The sequence below is a fragment of the Gymnoscopelus braueri genome, assembly GCF_963280865.1.
Source record: "Gymnoscopelus braueri genome assembly, chromosome: 24".
Lineage (NCBI taxonomy): Eukaryota > Metazoa > Chordata > Actinopteri > Myctophiformes > Myctophidae > Gymnoscopelus > Gymnoscopelus braueri.
Window position 1 is genome coordinate 15,266,697 of NC_137626.1, and position 17,678 is coordinate 15,284,374.

Genomic DNA, 17,678 nt, shown 5'->3' on the forward strand with positions numbered 1-17,678 from the left:
ACGACAAGTTTTATGTTGTTGCTGTCGGGCAGAAACCTCTTATCTCCATATTCTAACTGTCTGTGTTTTTTCTTAAATTAACGCCCTACTTGATCATACTACAGCGGCACACAAAAGCAGCAGATCCACAAGCTTTTAGACCGTTTTTTGAATTTGAATCCTCACACACACACACACACACACTGTTTGTCTCTCCCTCACTCTCAGTGCGTCGTCGCTCTCTGTGTGCTGGAAAATCCCCGTGAGGGGGCCTATATAACGGTGGTCCTCAATCTTTTCAGGCCGTGGCCCCCCAAAATAATCATATTTGAACTGAGGACCCCCAAAATAATCATATTTGAACTGAGGACCCCCAAAATAATCATATTTGAACTGAGGACCCCCAAAATAATCATATTTGAACTGAGGACCCCCAAAATAATCATATTTGAACTGAGGACCCCCAAAATAATCATATTTTAACTGGGGACCCCCAAAATAATTGGGGACCCCCAAAATAATCATTATTTGAACTGGGGACACCCAAAATAATCATATTTGACCTGGGGACCCCCCCACCTGGGGACCCCACCACCCTGACAAGCAATTGGAATTGTAGGAGTTGAGGCATTATATAAGGCATTACATTTTAGTTTGACTCGTTTCCACAGATAAACTGGTTTCATCAGATTTGACATTGGCTTCTGGGTGATTTTCCTGCACATAGAAGGCATTGGGTAAGCGTCGTCATGTCTGATTCTCATGTGTCCTCGTTGTGAAAAGAAGAGCAGTATTCATGCTCAAGAACATTAGCGAATCCCCATTTAATGGCAGACTTAATCCATTAAGACCGGGAACGCATCTGTGTCATTTTAAGATTTCTTTGGCTATTAAAAAAAAAGATATACAAGCTCATAGCGAGGCACCGAGTGCCGCGCTATGAGCTTGCAGGTCTTTTTTTTGGGGGGGGGGGGAATCGTGATCATTTGTGCAAATATTTGAATATAAATATTTTTCAAAGGGAACATTTGTAACTCAAATCTTTGCTTCATGGGGTCCCTGGAACTAAATATTTTAATATGGGGGGTCCGCGGTCAAATACATATAATTCTGGGGGTCCTTGACATGAAAAAGTTGGACCACCACTGATATAGCAACATTCAGAATCCCCAGAAGCAAAGATTTGAGTTACAAATCGTCGCCTTGCTAAACTAATGGCCTAAGTAATTGTTTTAAGTTTTTCAGGAAAAATAAAAAACTGATCCAAAACAAAACTATATGATATTTCTTAATCATTTCACCCAAAATGTTTATAACAAATTATGACTATTTAAATAGAAATAACAAGGTGACGAAATGTTTGCTTCAAAATATATATACATATTCAAAGAGTTGCACAAACTTTCATGATTTTTCAAAAATAGCAGACCTACAAGCTTGTAGCGTGGCACTATGAGCTTGTATATCTGCTATTTTTTATTAGCCAAAGAAATCTAAAATGACATAGATACGTTCCCGGATTGAATGGGATGAAAAAGCAAGAGGATTTACATTTTTCACAATTATAGGGACAAAAATAACACAAATATTGGCTGCTTGGCTTGACATGGTGAAAGCCAACAGTCGGAGAGAAAAAAAAGGAGGCGGCTATTGGGTCTCTTGGGACGCTTATTGTCTCTATTAGAGCATGATGTCATTTTGATGCACGGCGAAACCCTGGCAAACTATGTGTCTGGACCAGAGAGTCTCAGCTGTGGAGCCAATTTGGAGTCCAAATTATAGAAACCCTGCACCTATTTGTGCAAAGAGTCACTTACCGTGACCGTGGTGGGCACACACTATTTGTTCTGAATGTTCCCAAATTATTTTGGGGGGGTCCCCCGATGTTTGGCTTAATGTGCAACATTGTTTTCTCACTCAACAGTAAGCACACCAACCCACACACACAGTATAAGTGTATACAGGGTATCTGCACATTTCTAAAGTTACAACATTGGCTGCAGTGTGAGGCGTTGTGAGCTTGCAGTTCGGCTATTTTCCTAATATTTATCAGTGGAACCGGGTCAAACTAAATGCCTACAATTCGAATTCCATTTTGGGCGTCGCAGCCCGAAATGTTTGGGAACCCTTGGTTTAACGTAGAGTTTTTGGGGTATTTTTACTTCACGATGCGACACGACGCATTGTGAGCTTGTAGATCTGCTATTTTCAAAAGATTATTTTTACATTGTATACATTTGAAAACTTGTGAAACATTCTGCACAATGAGTACTTTCTACTTTTGGTACTTTAAGTACATTTTGATACCAACACTTTTGTACTTTTACTCAAGTGAATTTTGGATTCCGGACTTTTTCTTGAAACAAATAAAGTATTTCAACATTGCAGTATTTATACTTTTATTAAGTAGAAAATGTGAGTACTTTTACTACCACTGGTGTTACGGCACTGAACAAGTCTAGTTTGAAGCCCCCCGAAGCCCTGAGGGCGACACAATGAACGGTTTGGTCTTCCAAAGACTGCTCTCCGTTTCCATTGCATGATAAAAAAAGCACTATGTGCGGAAAGGTCCTAGAAGGTGCCTAGATCCAGCATACAAATTGTCTCTTTCGGGTGGAAACCTCAAATCTCCAAAACTGTTACTTTTCAGGATTCAAATTTAAAAAGTATCAGCTCTACAAGCTCAAAACGCGGCGCGTTTCGATCTCGCAGATCTGATACTTTTGAAGCTTATGTGTCATTGAAAAAAAACACAAAAAAGTTCAAATATGGAGATGCAAGGTTTCCGCCCGACAGAGACGATTATAGAACACAACGTTTCCTTTCATAGAAACGCACAAAGACCAAAAAACGCTCAACAGGACGCGATGAATCCACGGCTGTCCTCTGTGACGTGTTTGTTTCGACGTGGCCTCGGGAGATAAGAGGTTTCTGCGAAACGCAGAGCATTATTATTTATTTTTTTCGGTTTCTATTTATACCGTTCTCCCACTGCGCGCCCCGTTGCTCATTCATCTGTGACGGCGGGCGTGCGTGTGTAAACTTAAACTTGGCCATGGTACAAGTCGTCGCGGCGTAGCAAACTAACCCATTGATACCTGGAACTGTGTCATTTTTAGATTTGAGCTAAAAAGCATTATTTGACACTTTGGCTATTCAAAAATAGCAGATATACAAGCTCATAGCGCGGCACCGAGTGCCGCGCTACGAGCTTGTATATCTGCTATTTTTGAAAAATCGTGAAAATATGTGCAAATCTTTGAATATATATATTTTTAAAGCGAACATTTTTTACTCAAATCTTTGCTTCTGGGGGTCCCTGGAACAAAATATTTTGATGGGGGTCCGTGGCCAAATACATATAATTTTGGGGGTCCTTGACATGAAAAAGATTGAGCACCACTGACATAGAAACATACGTTTTTCAGAAAACTGTTGGGATTTAGGAGACATGTAGAATCGGCTTCAGGTCTCAATGGGCTAATTACCAGTTGAAAGAGGCACAGTCTGTTCTTGAGGAAGAGAACTCGGTGGAACTTATTCTCTTTTTACTCTCTCTCTCTCTCTCTCTGCATCGATCTCTCTCTATCCATCTATCTGTATCGTCCCCTCTCTCTCTCTATGCATCGATCTCTCTCTATCATCCATCTTTCTCTCTCTCTCTCTCTGCTGTAAATTGGCTGGTGCAGATAGGGCTTTCAAGCATAGAGGAAGCAGAGACAGCACTCACAATGAGTGGCATTAATTGTCATCTGCTTTTCTGTATGATAATTAAAACATTTTGACTGAACGATGTTGATGCTGAACTGTACTGTAGCTTCCTGCATTTATTAACACCTTGTCGTGTAGCATTGCTTTTGGCACGTACTTGTATAAACACATTTGGGACTCTGTTTTACATGTTGGTAAAACAAATAATCACATTTGAAGTGGGGACCCCTCCAACCCGGACAAGCTCTCTTGGAATTGTAGCCTTCCTCAGTGTGAATAAAACATTATTCACGCTGAGGAAGGCCGTTGGCCGAAACGTCCGTGAGAGGTCAAGGTTAGGGTTAGGCGTTACTGTAGCTATAATGTGTGCTGTCAGACCAATGGTACTACGGGAACAATGGGCAATCGGACAAATGGCATGGCATTGTCTGACCAGCGGAGGCCCACCGTCTCAGACAATATGGATTAACTTGCTGGGTAATGACAAAAAAATATTCAATGAAGTATTTGAGCTCATGGTATAGTCTGATATTGCAGTGGTTCTCAAATGTTTTCATATCAAGGACCCCCAAAATGATATGTATTTGGCTGCGGACACCCCCCCCCCCCCCCAGGATGGAAAGGGACCCCCATGACCCTAACCCCAACCCTAGACATGGAACCAAATCACAGGTCCATTTGGTTCCAATTTGTACACGGTTCCATTTGTACACAGAGTTACAGACAGTGGTGGAAAGTAAGTACTGCCGCGCTATGAGCTTGTATATCTGCTATTTTTGAATAGTCAAAGTAGCCTATATAATATGGTTAAAGTGGTTTAAATGATTGTGACGCTATAATAAGTAATTTTGCTGGGGACCATTTTTGCATATTAATACCTCTGTTTGAAAGAGGCCGTGGAATGTGTATCCTAAGCATCACGACTTGACTATAAATCCATTTTCAGTGCTAAAGCTGCTTCGAGGTTATGTTTTGTGGGAGCTGTTTTTTTGGTTGTCTGATTCTATCAGCACTATTTTGTAGTCAGAGAGTGGATTGTGTGTCAACTGAAAACATTCTTCACACTGCTGACACAATCCATTCCATAACTACAACAACCCAAAAGCAGTGAACAATAAAAACAGATGTAAATGTTTTACCAGGCAGAATTGTCCAATGAACAGGAAAAATTTAAGCTCTATGCAACTTCCTCAATCCATCATAACTCATAGGTGTGTACATAAGTTTAAAAAAAAACTCAAAAGTAGTGTATGTCAGTAGAGGACTATTCTTCCCTGGTATTCAAACAACGATACACAGTATATATCTAATTGAATCATACCAGCAGACTATTCTAAATGGAAAATGGTGCATATATAGTGTAATATATGCACCATTATCCAAGGCGCTTTACAATGACACGGTTTTCATAAACAATCCAAATGACCCACCCCCCCCCCCCCCCCCCACACACACACACACACACACACACACACACACACACACACACACACACACACACACACACACACACACACACACACACACACACACACACACACACACACACACACACACACACACACACACACACGCACACACACATCCCATCCTAGTGTTATTTTTTATGGAGATGTATGCAAGTTTTGCTGTCTCTCCCCCAAAGTTATTCTTTTCGCCCCAAAGAATAACATTGATGCTTACATCTTTTGTTGAACAAAAGGTCTGTTTGGTGAAATTGCATGAATTCTGCAAAGGCACCAAAAAACAGGTTACTCTGATGTGAATAGATTGAGTGTCTGAATGTACCGCAGAATGTATGCAATTTCACCAAACTAACATTTTATTCAACAAATATGTTCTTTTTGGGGCGAAAAACAACAACATTCCAACCGTAAGTGAGAGAGACAGCAATACATTGCATACATTTCCATAACAAAATAACACTAGGATGGGAAAAAGTGTGTGTGTGTGTGTGTGTGTGTGTGTGTGTGTGTGTGTGTGTGTGTGTGTGTGTGTGTGTGTGTGTGTGTGTGTGTGTGGTGGGTCATTTGGATTGTTTATGAAATCCGTGTCATCAGTAATGAGCGCGCTTCTATCGCCCTGCCTTGAAGAGGGACTTGTGTTAGAGTCTATTGCAGCATTTGGACAGACATTTTAAACGAGCCCACTTCAGCCTGGCGTAGGAGATTAATTACAACACCGACACAGCTCTCATTGTTCAAATTATGGCACATTCTGCACCTATTTGTGCAAAGAGTCACTTACCCGTGACCGTGTGGGCACACACACACACACTACGTATTTGTTCTGAATGTGCTAAGTAAAATATTAATGCGACCACCAAACGCACTCTTGTGGAAAATATTTTAACCCATTAAGACCGGGAACGCATCTGTGTCATCTTAGATTTCTTTGGCTATTCAAAAATAGCAGATCTACAAGCTCATGAGCTTGTAGATCTGCAATATTTTGGAGGAAAAAAACGTGCAAATGTGTGCAAATCTTTTTCTTTTTTTTTTGTGTTTTTTTTTTACTCAAATCTATGCTTCTGAGGTCCCTGGAACAACATATTTTGAGATGGGGGTCCGTGGACAAATACATATAATTTTGGGGGTCCTTGACATGAAAAGGTTTTAGAACCACTGATATAGCAGCATACGTTTAAAAAAGATATTTGTAGAATCCCCAGAAGCAAAGATTTGAGTGAAACATTTTCGCTTTTATTGAAAGATTTGCACACATTTTCAATTTTTTCCCCCCCAAAATAGCAGATCTACAAGTTCATAGCGCGGCACTCGGTGCCACGCTATGTGCTTGTATATCTGCTATTTTTGAATAGCCAAAAGAAAAATGACACATATGCGTTCCCGGTTTTAAAGGGTTAAAAAGCAGATATTGTGAATTGGCTAATGCATGGAAAAAGTTAAAAAACGCCAACGCGTTTTTGCTCATTCATTTTGTCACCCTTTGCACCAGTGAGGACCTGGTTTGGATTTTCATCTGCAAGAAAGATGCATAATAAAAAAGCGGTTTGTTTTCTGCTTTCCTCCAACTCATTTCAAATGGTCTAGTGCACACATTAACTGGTCAACTGGCGGCCCAGGGGCCACATGCGGCCCCCACCTTCACTTAATGCGGCCCGCAGGTTAATATCAGAATACTGATATATTATTGATTTCAGCTGTTACAATATTCCAAACATGCAAACATAACCCGCTTTAATTACTCTATATTAGTCTATATTAGTAGCTTAATGGCTAGTATTACAATTCTATTGTCTTTTTTATGTCCAATGTATTTGTGTTTAAGTTCATAAAGTTAACAGAAGTATAACTAAATGCATTTGACATTAAATAAAAATGTTACTTTTCAGTATTCCAATTCAAAAATAGCAAAAAAATAAATAGAAAATGAGCTCGTAGATCAGCTATTTTTGCTACTTTCTATTTTTGCTACTTTTGTGTGACATAGAATGGTGAAGTACGGCATCAATTTGCGGAAAAAGTTAAAATACAGAGATGTCTGCCCGACAGTATAAGCAATGTGGCCCTCTGCAGTGATTGTGGAAAATATAGTGGCCCTCTCCATCATCAAAGTTGTATCACCCCTGGTCTAGTGCCACGCATCAACGCTCTAAAACAGAACCGAGCTGTGACAACAGGTTTTTAACGCGTCCTGACACCTCCATTGTGACAGCAGCCATAGTGCTTAATGTGTAAATCATTAGGTGCCGGAGCTCATGAATCCGACTAAAAACCATAATAAAGTGTTTAAATTGTGGCGATTTACGACCGTAACTCAGTTTAATTTCATCCACTGCCCTTTTCCATTGCAGGAAGGGACATTGATGTGGGAAATGTGAAAGTTGAATTAATAATAAATAGCCTAAAATAAAAACATATTGTATTTGTGTGAATTTCAGGTGACGGAGCACCTTCTAAAATTGCCCGAACGCAGCAGGCAGGTTCCGGAGCTACGGCACAAATTAAGCCATAATATGATATAATCATATGATATTGCATGCATCTGATATTATGCTTGCAGTGTGTCAGGAGGGTTATCAGTATTTATTTACCAGCACTTTGTCGTAGAGTTCCTGGATGCTGCCCTCCTTCCGAGACACGGAGAACTCTGGACTCTGCAGGATGGCCTCGCCACGAGTCATGTAGCTGTGCACCTCTGTGAAGTCCACGTCAAACCTGAGGACACGCATGCACACACACGCACACACACACACACACACACACACACACACACACACACACGCGCACACACACACCATTGGTATTGCTTTTCTTCAAGAGGGCACATATTTTTGCAAGATTTCCTATTTCAAGCTACATTTATTTTTTATTTTTTGCAACATTTCAACAAGACAAGCCTACATCACAATGTCTGAAGACTGTAGATCACTTATACTGTTTTTTTTTCATCACAAAAAAATAATCTGATAGTCTAAGACAGACTTTCAAGATGTTTACAACAGTCTACCACAGTGACAGCTAGATTAGAGATATCCTTTATTATAGACAAAGGGGAAAACATTTATTGCTCGGGTCAATAAATAAATACATTCAAGACAATAAATAAATACATACACCAGAGTTAAGACACCACGACAACAGACAATAACAACAAGAGGTAACTATAATTCTACTGTTATAAAACACACAATGTAGCCTTTAGGCTTGGAACAGTGCCTACTTTGTCCACTTGGCTCTTAACTATCAGACATTTAGCTGGGGACCCCCTGGAACCCCCCCAAGGACCCCCACATTGAGAACCAGTGACCGTGCTTGACCTCTGCAACTTACCAAGACTGTGTCCAGATACTGTTTATCCAGAAACCATTTACATCTGGCATTAACATGTGTCAAGCATGGATCAACTGGTGATGATTTACTCAAGTACTGTACTTAAGTAAAATGTTGAGGTACTTTTACTTTACTGGAGTATTTCTAATTGTCTATACTTTTACTTCTACTCCACTACATCTCAGAGGCAAATATTGTACTTTTACTCCACTACAATTATTTGAAAACGTTAGTTACTAGTTACTTTGCAGATATAAATGATTACATTGTAAAACATAAATAAACCACTTTAGCCCTATTTTATACATAGGCTATTTGAAAATAGCAAATCTACAAGCTCGTAGATCGGCTATTTTCAAACATTTTAGTACTTTTTACTTTTGGTACTTTAAGTACACACCCCACCACATGGGGGGGGGGTGTGAATGACGGTATCTTCAGTGCATATGGATGGTACAGTATGTAGCTATAGGACACATGTTAAGGCCAGGTGTAAGGGCGGTCTCTGAACGCACGACCTGGGACACAATGACGTACCTGCTGATGTGGGACAGCAGAAAGGGATGCATGAACCTGAATGGTGGATGGATGGAGATTTTTGAAGAATTGTATTTTGATATAAGATATGATAAAGTTTAGCATAAGTTCTTTACAGAGAATGTAACTGATGTGCTGCACAGAGAGTTTAGAGATATAAGCTATTGCTACTTTTCCAACTTTTGCCCAATGGTGGGTCTAACCCATAGAGGTATAATATAACTAGAGGGCGGATTGCCCCGCCCCCAGCTATCATTTCAATGAATGTGCTCAGTGGCGTTTTGAAGCACCCGGAAACCTGCCGGAAGTAGAATTATTGGTTCGATTTTGACCACCCGTAGAGTTATGAGCATGCGCACTAGTGTCCTTTTTGCGTTCTACGGCAGCCCGTGTGTCAAGGATTGAACGCGAGATATTTATTAAATACACTCGAGATGCATATTTATATGTAAATATGTTTACATATTTATATGTATAAATATAAATATCTCTCAGCATGTTTTGCGCGTGCATGTATTTCTCCCCGCCTGCAGTTCCAGCTTTGGCCACTGGGGTGGCAGCTTCAATGTTTCTCAGCAACTCTGGGGGCTTGGTCTAACCACACGTCACCAGGCTTTTCCAGCGAGGAGGAAAGCCCGGAATTCATTCTAAAACTGAGCCCATTAAAAACACCGGTCGCGTCTTTCCAGTCCAGTTTCAGGCTTTTATTTGTGTCCAGGAAGTCGCCTGCTTCCACGCAGCATATGTGATGCGTTTTTGTCCCGTAGGAGTCTCAAACAAGGTTGTTTCTTTCACTAAATAAGATTTATTTTTGTGAAATTACATATTTACATGTGTGATTTCAATTGTTTTGGCTGTGTACGATAGTTTTCTTTCAAATACGATAATCTTAAGCCTCCGGTACGATAATTCAACATTTCCCATCTGACAACACTGTCCGGGTTCCGTTGTTTTTGTTCCCCACATAATGCAAATCAATTAGTTTAGTCTCGCTAGTCACGCTACGAGAATACAAGATGGAGGCGTGGGGGAGGGGGGCACAAACTTAAGCACTGCTTGGAGCCCCCCAACTTGTTAAATCCGCCACTGGACGTAAAGTTATTTCCGCTCCAGACCGGATCAGAAAAAACGAGAATGATATTGATCCCAGGGTATGGTGGGTCTATTTTGGGCTAATGTCCCCCTCCCTCCCCGCCACAGAATAGGGACGCTGTGAGGCTCAGGTTTGTTAACAAACAGATGGTCACATTATATTGTCCTTGAGAGCTATTAGATGATAATATAATATAGCTTTGTAAATGAAACGCTAGCGGGGAAAACAATATATACAAACTTAAAAGCTAACAAGCTAACGATTTTATGCTTCTGCTTGAAGCCTGGGGTGGTTGCTTTGCTGCTCTCTCTCTTCCCCTGGTGAAGGCATTTTATAAATGGATAGCATAAAGATAATCAATAGGCTCCTGTCAGGATGGGGTGCGCAAAGCAGGTGGAATTTAATCACCGGGAACCGCTTCTAATAAGAAATTACTTTCAATTGGTACGCAACTACTTTTCTTTTTTTAACGTTGAGGTGGTCTTTGAGACAGAAAAAAAAAGAGCAGTGAAATTCAATTATCGTTGTCTCTGTCGGGCGAAAACCTCGTATGTCTAAAACTGTTACCTTTCAGGATTCAAATAAAAAAATTGCAAAAATAGCAGATCGACAAGCTCGATCTGCTATTTCTGATACTTTTGTGTGACACTGTAATAACAAGTAGGGTATTAATTTACGGATAAAACACAAACAGTTAACATATGGAGATATGAGGTTTCTGCCAGACAGCGACGATATAATAGTAATTTGGAACCATCCATGCGTCATTAGAAAGAGATTATTTCCATAGAGACATAAAACTCTTAAATGTCTTCCTTGATGGTGGTGGGGCACACATTGCTGATCGCATAGACACGGACACACGCACACCAAAGCCCCCAGAACAGAGAGGGAGCAGTTGAAACGCATTGGACATGCTGGCCGTTTGTAGGTACTGCAGCTTATTGCGGCCGGTGGCCCAGACACATGAACGAGCGAAGACGGTTTCGACCAATGGGCTCGACTCAACAATTATTACAACGTGTCACTTCGTGACGCGTTGTAAGCTTGTAGATCAGTTATTTCTGCTATTTTTACATGTATGTAATTATTAAATAAGTCAAATATTTCTTTGCATATTTCAGTTATTTGTCATATCTGCCCCGTGAATTTTTTTTATTACGAAACCTAAAAGGCTTCATAAGTTCCAAATAATGTTCCAACACCAATTAAATCATTAATCGCAATTATTTGAGTGACAACTAATCGTCAACTTAAATTTGTAATCGTAACAGCCCTACTCACGAGCTTTGCGCACGAGCTTGTGCACGGGGGTTGCGCCCGGAGGTGACGCAAAGCGTGTCACAGAGGCCCCAAATAGGCCCCGCCCGTCACTTTTCCCAACCCGGAAGAAAAGGGGGTGAAAAGGGAGTATATATGCGCTGGGTGAGCAACTCCAAACAAGTGGATGGTCGGGGATTTCCGGTGCCCTCTCTATTATTTTCTAACTCTATGGCACGCACACACACACACACACACACACACACACACACACACGCACACACACACACACCTTTTCCTGAGCTCGGAGTCCCCGCCCATTGTTCTCTTCTTCTGTGGTGGCGGGGACTCTCGGGTCTGACGCACGGGAGAAGGCGTCGGCCTCACCTTCTCCCGCGTGGTCACCTTGGTAACGGACGCCGTCACCGACTGGGAGGCCGTCACCGACTGGGATGACGTCATCGACTGGGTGTGTGTCACCTCGGTCTGCTGGGCCGTGCTGAGCGCCGACGAGATCTGTCACGCACACACACACACACACACACACACATACGCACGCACGGACACACGCACGCACGCACGCACGCACGCACGCACACACACACACACACACACACACACACACACACGCACACGCACACGCACACGCACACACACGCACGCACGCACACACACACACACACACACACACACACACACACACACACACACACACACACACACACGTTTGTTCAGTGGTAGGAATACGGCAATGTGTAGAAACACTCCGTTACAAAGTAAAAGTCCGGTAATACAAATTAACCTGAGTAAAAGTGCAAAAGTATTGGCATCAATATTCACTTAAAGTACCAAAAGTAAAAGTACTCATTATGCAGAATGTCCAGTTTGAGGACATGTATAAAATTGATTAAAAAATCAAGTGTCAAGTTATATGTATGGGATTTATAACAACTATTTTGAAAATAGCCGATCTACAAGCTCGATGCGAAGCATTGTGAGCTTGTAGATCTGCTATTTTCAAATGGCCGAAATATATAGGGCTGAAGTGGTTAATGTATGTTTTGTAATAATAATCAAAATCTACAAAGTAACTAGTAACTAAAGTTAGAGGTAAAAGTACAATATATGTAGTGGAGTAGAAGTAAAAGTTTGAGAGACAGACACAGAGACAGGAAACAATTATTTTTAGAATCTGGACAGAAAAACAAGTATATTTCAGCTTGCAATGTTCTGGCAAGATTACATCAATCACATAAAACTAAACACCACCTCACACACACACACACGCACGCACACACGCACACACACGCACACGCACACACACACACACACACACACCGCAGAATGTCCTTCGGAGATGCTGAGTCAAAGATTCAAAGATCACCTGCATCAAATCATAAATCATGCCAAGAAATAGATAAACCAAGGTGTCTCATCCCCTCCGTGTGTGTGTGTGTGTGTGTGTGTGTGTGTGTGTGTGTGTGTGTGTGTGTGTGTGTGTGTGTGTGTGTGTGTGTGTGTGTGCGAGCAGACGGGCGGGCGCGACAAACAATCTTTTCTGTACTGTATATAAATCAGATAAAGATAGGGGAAAGATTAAGGTATACTCAAAGCCGATAATAGGCTAAAATAAAACGGTGTGTGTGTGTGTATGCAATAGGCATGCGTGGGTGCTTGTATGCGTGCGTGGGTGCTTGTATGCGTGCGTGCGTGCGTGCGTGCGTGCGTGCGTGCGTGCGTGCGTGCGTGCGTGCGTGCGTGCGTGCGTGCGTGCGTGCGTGCGTGCGTGCGTGCGTGCGTGCGTGCGTGCGTGCGTGCGTGCGTGCGTGCGTGCGTGCGTGCGTGCGTGCGTGCGTGCGTGCGTGCGTGCGTGCGTGCGTGTGTGGGGGTACGGGTGTGTAATATCTTATCCGAGTCTGTCTGTCTGTCTGTCTGTCTGTCTGTCTGTCTGTCTGTCTGTCTGTCTGTCTGTCTGTCTGTCTGTCTGTCTGCATGCATGCGTGCGTCTTGCAGTCTTTCGTGTTAAAAAAGCTGGTTGAAGTGTTTTCATTGGGTGTTAAGTAGATGTGTGTGCATGTGTGTGCGTTTGTGTGCGCGTGTGTGTGTGTGTGTGTGTGTGTGTGTGTGTGTGTTTTTAGTGCGAGTAAAAGTAGATGTGTGTGGGTGTTCGTGTTCGTGGAAGAAGAGAGGACTTGATTAAACATGAACATTTACACTAATTACATTACTAAAAACAAACATCATTAGACAGAAAACACTTCAACATTGTTAATCACACATGCTGACACTTCTCTTTCACTATCCTACGTTCTGTTTCAAAACCACTTAGAGCCTCTAGTAAACTGGACCTGAGTTGTCTCATACTTGTGCGATGTTTTGAGTTTGTAGATCGGCAATGTTTTGGCTAATGTTCAATATGGATGTGCTGGGGTTCATTGGTTCACGCGGTTAATTCTGAAAGATTACAGAGAATACAGAAAATAGCTGATCTATAAGCTCGCAATGTGTTTGAATTAACCGTTGAAGGGTCTTAAGACATTCCTGAATTCATGACTCAATCTAAGCAAACAAGACTGCCCTAAAGGGATAGTTTACCCCAAAAATAACTTTTTTTCTATCGATTAGTCACCCCATGGAGACTTGAATTCAGGGATAAGCAAAGGAGACTCTTTGTGTCTCCTATCGGAACCGCTGCCGGTCATCAAATCATTGGCTTATGAATGAGACAAAACCATAAAAAAATATCCATGAATTCAAGTCTCCATGGGGTGACTTCATAGAATAAAGTCATTTTGGGGGTGCTCCATCCCTTTTAAAACCCAATAAGATCACTTCAAAATAGGCCTGACCTCGACTAAGTCGACTAGTCGACTGGTTAGTCGCGGGGGGTCCGAGTCGACTAAGTGTCTCTTAGTCGACTCTAGTGGAAAAAAAAAAAAAAAAAAAGTTTTTTTTTTTAAGGTTCAAAAATGTTTTAAATTGTTTTTTGGCCAAGTCTACACCTGCAACCACACGTAACTTCCACTTTATTCTTCTTATTCCTCGTCTTTGTATTGGTATTGTTTGTGTTGGAGCGCCTCAGTGCGGCTGCAGAGTTCATGTGCAACCTCTTCCAGAGAGATATAGAGACACTAGAAACTCTGCTGGAGACAAAACAAACTGTGTAGACTTGGCCCTTTGAAATAAAATGTATTTTTTTTATTAGTCGACTGCCAGTCGACTATTGGCAATTAGTCGCCAATTAGAGTCGACTAAACAAATCCTTAGTCGGGGACAGGCCTACTTCAAAAACAAGGCCTGGAAGTTGTGGACAGTATTGTCAGGACAGCATCATCATTTTGATGTACTTGTCCAATGAATAAAATATCAAGCTTTGACAGTTTAATTTTGTGTTCTGGCGTTTAGTGCATAATGTGTACTGCTCCTTCAGAGTTGAAGAGCTTTGTTCAGCTCCGCCCGGAGCAAATGAGCCCAGCTTCAAGGTCTACTTCAGTGGTTCTCAAAGATGGGTCCGTTGGGGCGGGGGGTTCCAAATCAACATATTCTCCCTCTCAAGTAGTACTATTGGGTTGCTTTTGTTTGGGCTTTGTTTCTGAAGTGTAGTTGCTTATTTGGGCTTGCTTTCAAGATTATGTTTTGAAAATAGCTGATGTAATAGGGCTCAAGTGGTGAAACTGGTCGCTTCTTTTGGTCTTGTTGTCATAGACCTGGTCGCTTTGTTTCACTCACAGAATCTGGAATCTGGTATAAAGTATATTTTGATGCCAATACTTTTGGCAGATCTACAAGCTTTTGGCAGATCTACAAGCTCATAGCGCGGCACCGAGTGCCGCGCTATGAGCTTGTAGATCTGCTATTTTTGAGAAAATCGTGAATTTTTGCAAATCTTTGAATATATATATATTTTTAAAGCAATTTATTTGTACTCAAATCTTTGCTTCTGGGGGTCCCTGGAGCAACATATTTTGAGATGAGGGTCCGCGGCCAAATACATATCATTTTTGGGGGTCCTTGACATGAAACATTTTTAGGATTTAGAAGACATTGTAGAATCCCCAAAAGCAAAGATTTGAGTTACAAATGTTTGCTTTGAAATATTCAAAGATTTGCACACATTTTCACGATAAAAAAATGAATAGCAGATCTACAAGCTCACGTATGAGCTTGTATATATCTGCTATTAACTAAAAATGACACACAGATGCGTTCCCGGTCTTAATGGGTTAAAGCCACCAAAGAATGGAATAAACTCCAGGCCAGTCCGAAAAAAACCTTCACATTAGCATATTTTTCTCCCATGAGGTGAAACAAAATGATTAATAAATGATTTTAAGCAACCGCAGTCTTGTCAGCATTAATTTTTAATATATATATTTTTAATGCTGTAACTCCAGGTAAAGAGGCCTAGGTGCTGTTTAGAACTTTGTATTTTACTTTGTGTTTTGTAAAAGGTGTGTGTATGTGGGGTGGTAGTGAGTTCAGTCTGGTGTGTGTGTGTGTGTGTGTGTGTGTGTGTGTGTAAATTGCAGTGTCTTCTTTAATAAAGAAAGCTGTATGAGGTGTTTTCATCGAGTGTTAAGTAGATGTGTGTGCGCGTCAGTGGTGGAAAGTAACTAAGTACATTTACTTAAGTACTGTACTTAAGTAACATTTTGAGATATTTGTACTTTTCTTGAGTATTTCCAATTTCCAATACTTTTACTTCTACTCCACTACATCTCAGAGGCAAATATTGTACTTTTACTCCACTACAATTATTTGAAAACTATAGTTACTAGTTACTTTTCAGATATAAATTATGATATCATGAAACACACATTAACCACTTTAGCCCTATTTTATACCTAGGCTATTTGAAAATAGCCGATCAACAAGCTCACAATCGCGACGCGTTGTGAGCTTGTAGATCTGCTATTTTCAAATATTTTAGTACTTTTGGTACTTTAAGTACATTTTGATGCCAATACTTTTGTAATCTATGTTAATTTAACTCTGAGAGTGTACAAATGGAACCAAATGGAGCCGTTTGGGTCCATTTGGTTCCATCTGTACACTCTCTGAGTTACAGACCCATAAGGGTCCATTAGGAATCAAATGGACCTATCCATTATTTAGCTGGGGACCCCCTGGAACTCCCTCAAGGACCCCTGGGGGTCCCCGGACCCCACTTTGAGAACCGATGCGTTACACGGTAGCCCCTCGTCCAATCACCTTTAACCCTTTAAGACCGGGAACGCATCTGTGTCAATTTAGATCAAGGGCCTATTTTCGCTAGCCTGGTAAACCCCCCTCCCTCCGGAAATCTCATTTGCATTTGGTTTCAGGAAGGAGGGTCTGGGATTGCTCACAGAGTAAAGCTGCCCGAACTGCTGCGCATTCGAACCAATCAGCGGCTACTAGGGGCGGGATCATCCAATCACCTGCCTAGTAGCTTGAAAAAATGAAACTCCGTCTGTCATCGATTCTGCGACCGGAGTCTCAGATGCAAGTACGCTGTGAAACAAAATGTGTGTTGCAAGCTTCTTCCATTTGACGGAGTGAGGTTATATTTTCGCCAGTTCACCCATTATCCCTAATCTTCTTTGCCATTTTTTACCATTTTTAAAAACATTTTCAAATAGTGCAAATAGCCGATCTACAAGCTCACAACGTGTCGATGTAGATCGGCTAGTTGAACTTTTTGATAAAAAAAAAAAAAAAAAAAATATGGAAAGATCGGCTATTTTCAGCACGCAACCAAGTGTAAAATCAGGCATTACGACCACATAAACCTAGATACCTCATTGGCCTCTGCAGTTCATTGGAGCGACCTGTATCGCGGCCGCCATTTTGGAGAAGGCACGCTTCCCGACTACTGGCCAATCACAGCGTGTTTTTTTCAGGGACTTCTTCAGAATCTAGTTGTATAAAAATATCCCGTTATATTTGTATACAATTAGATTCTGCCAAGTCCCGGAAGAGACACGCTGTGATTGGCCAGTAGTCAGGAAGCGTGCCTTCTCCAAAATGGCGCCCGAGATGCAGACGCCCCCAGAGCCGGAGGAGGCGTCTACCTTTAATATGTCTATGATTACGACACCCTCAAGGCCCGTCAAAATACATTTTTGTCGACAAAATCAACTGTTAGTTTTAGTCGACTAAACTCTTATGATATTTAGTCGACTAAAACTAGACTAAAACTAAAACATTTCAGAAGACTAAAATATGACTAAAACTAAATGGAATTTTATTCAAAAGACTATGGACTAAAACTAAATCAAAAATGTGCTGTCAAAATCAACACTGGTGCCCTGCTATAGACC

General features: G+C 41.4%; 1 protein-coding gene across 1 annotated transcript in view; it reads right to left on the reverse strand.

Moving 5' to 3' along the window:
* Positions 1-17,678, reverse strand: part of dmd (dystrophin) — a 500,806-nt gene that overhangs the window by 243,588 nt on the left and 239,540 nt on the right. Inside the window, exons 19-20 of the mRNA XM_080421894.1 lie at positions 11,669-11,892; positions 7,748-7,871 (exon numbers count right to left, since the gene is read on the reverse strand). Of these exons, the coding sequence (XP_080278020.1) occupies positions 7,748-7,871; positions 11,669-11,892 (348 nt within the window). The remainder of the gene's footprint in view (positions 1-7,747; positions 7,872-11,668; positions 11,893-17,678) is intronic.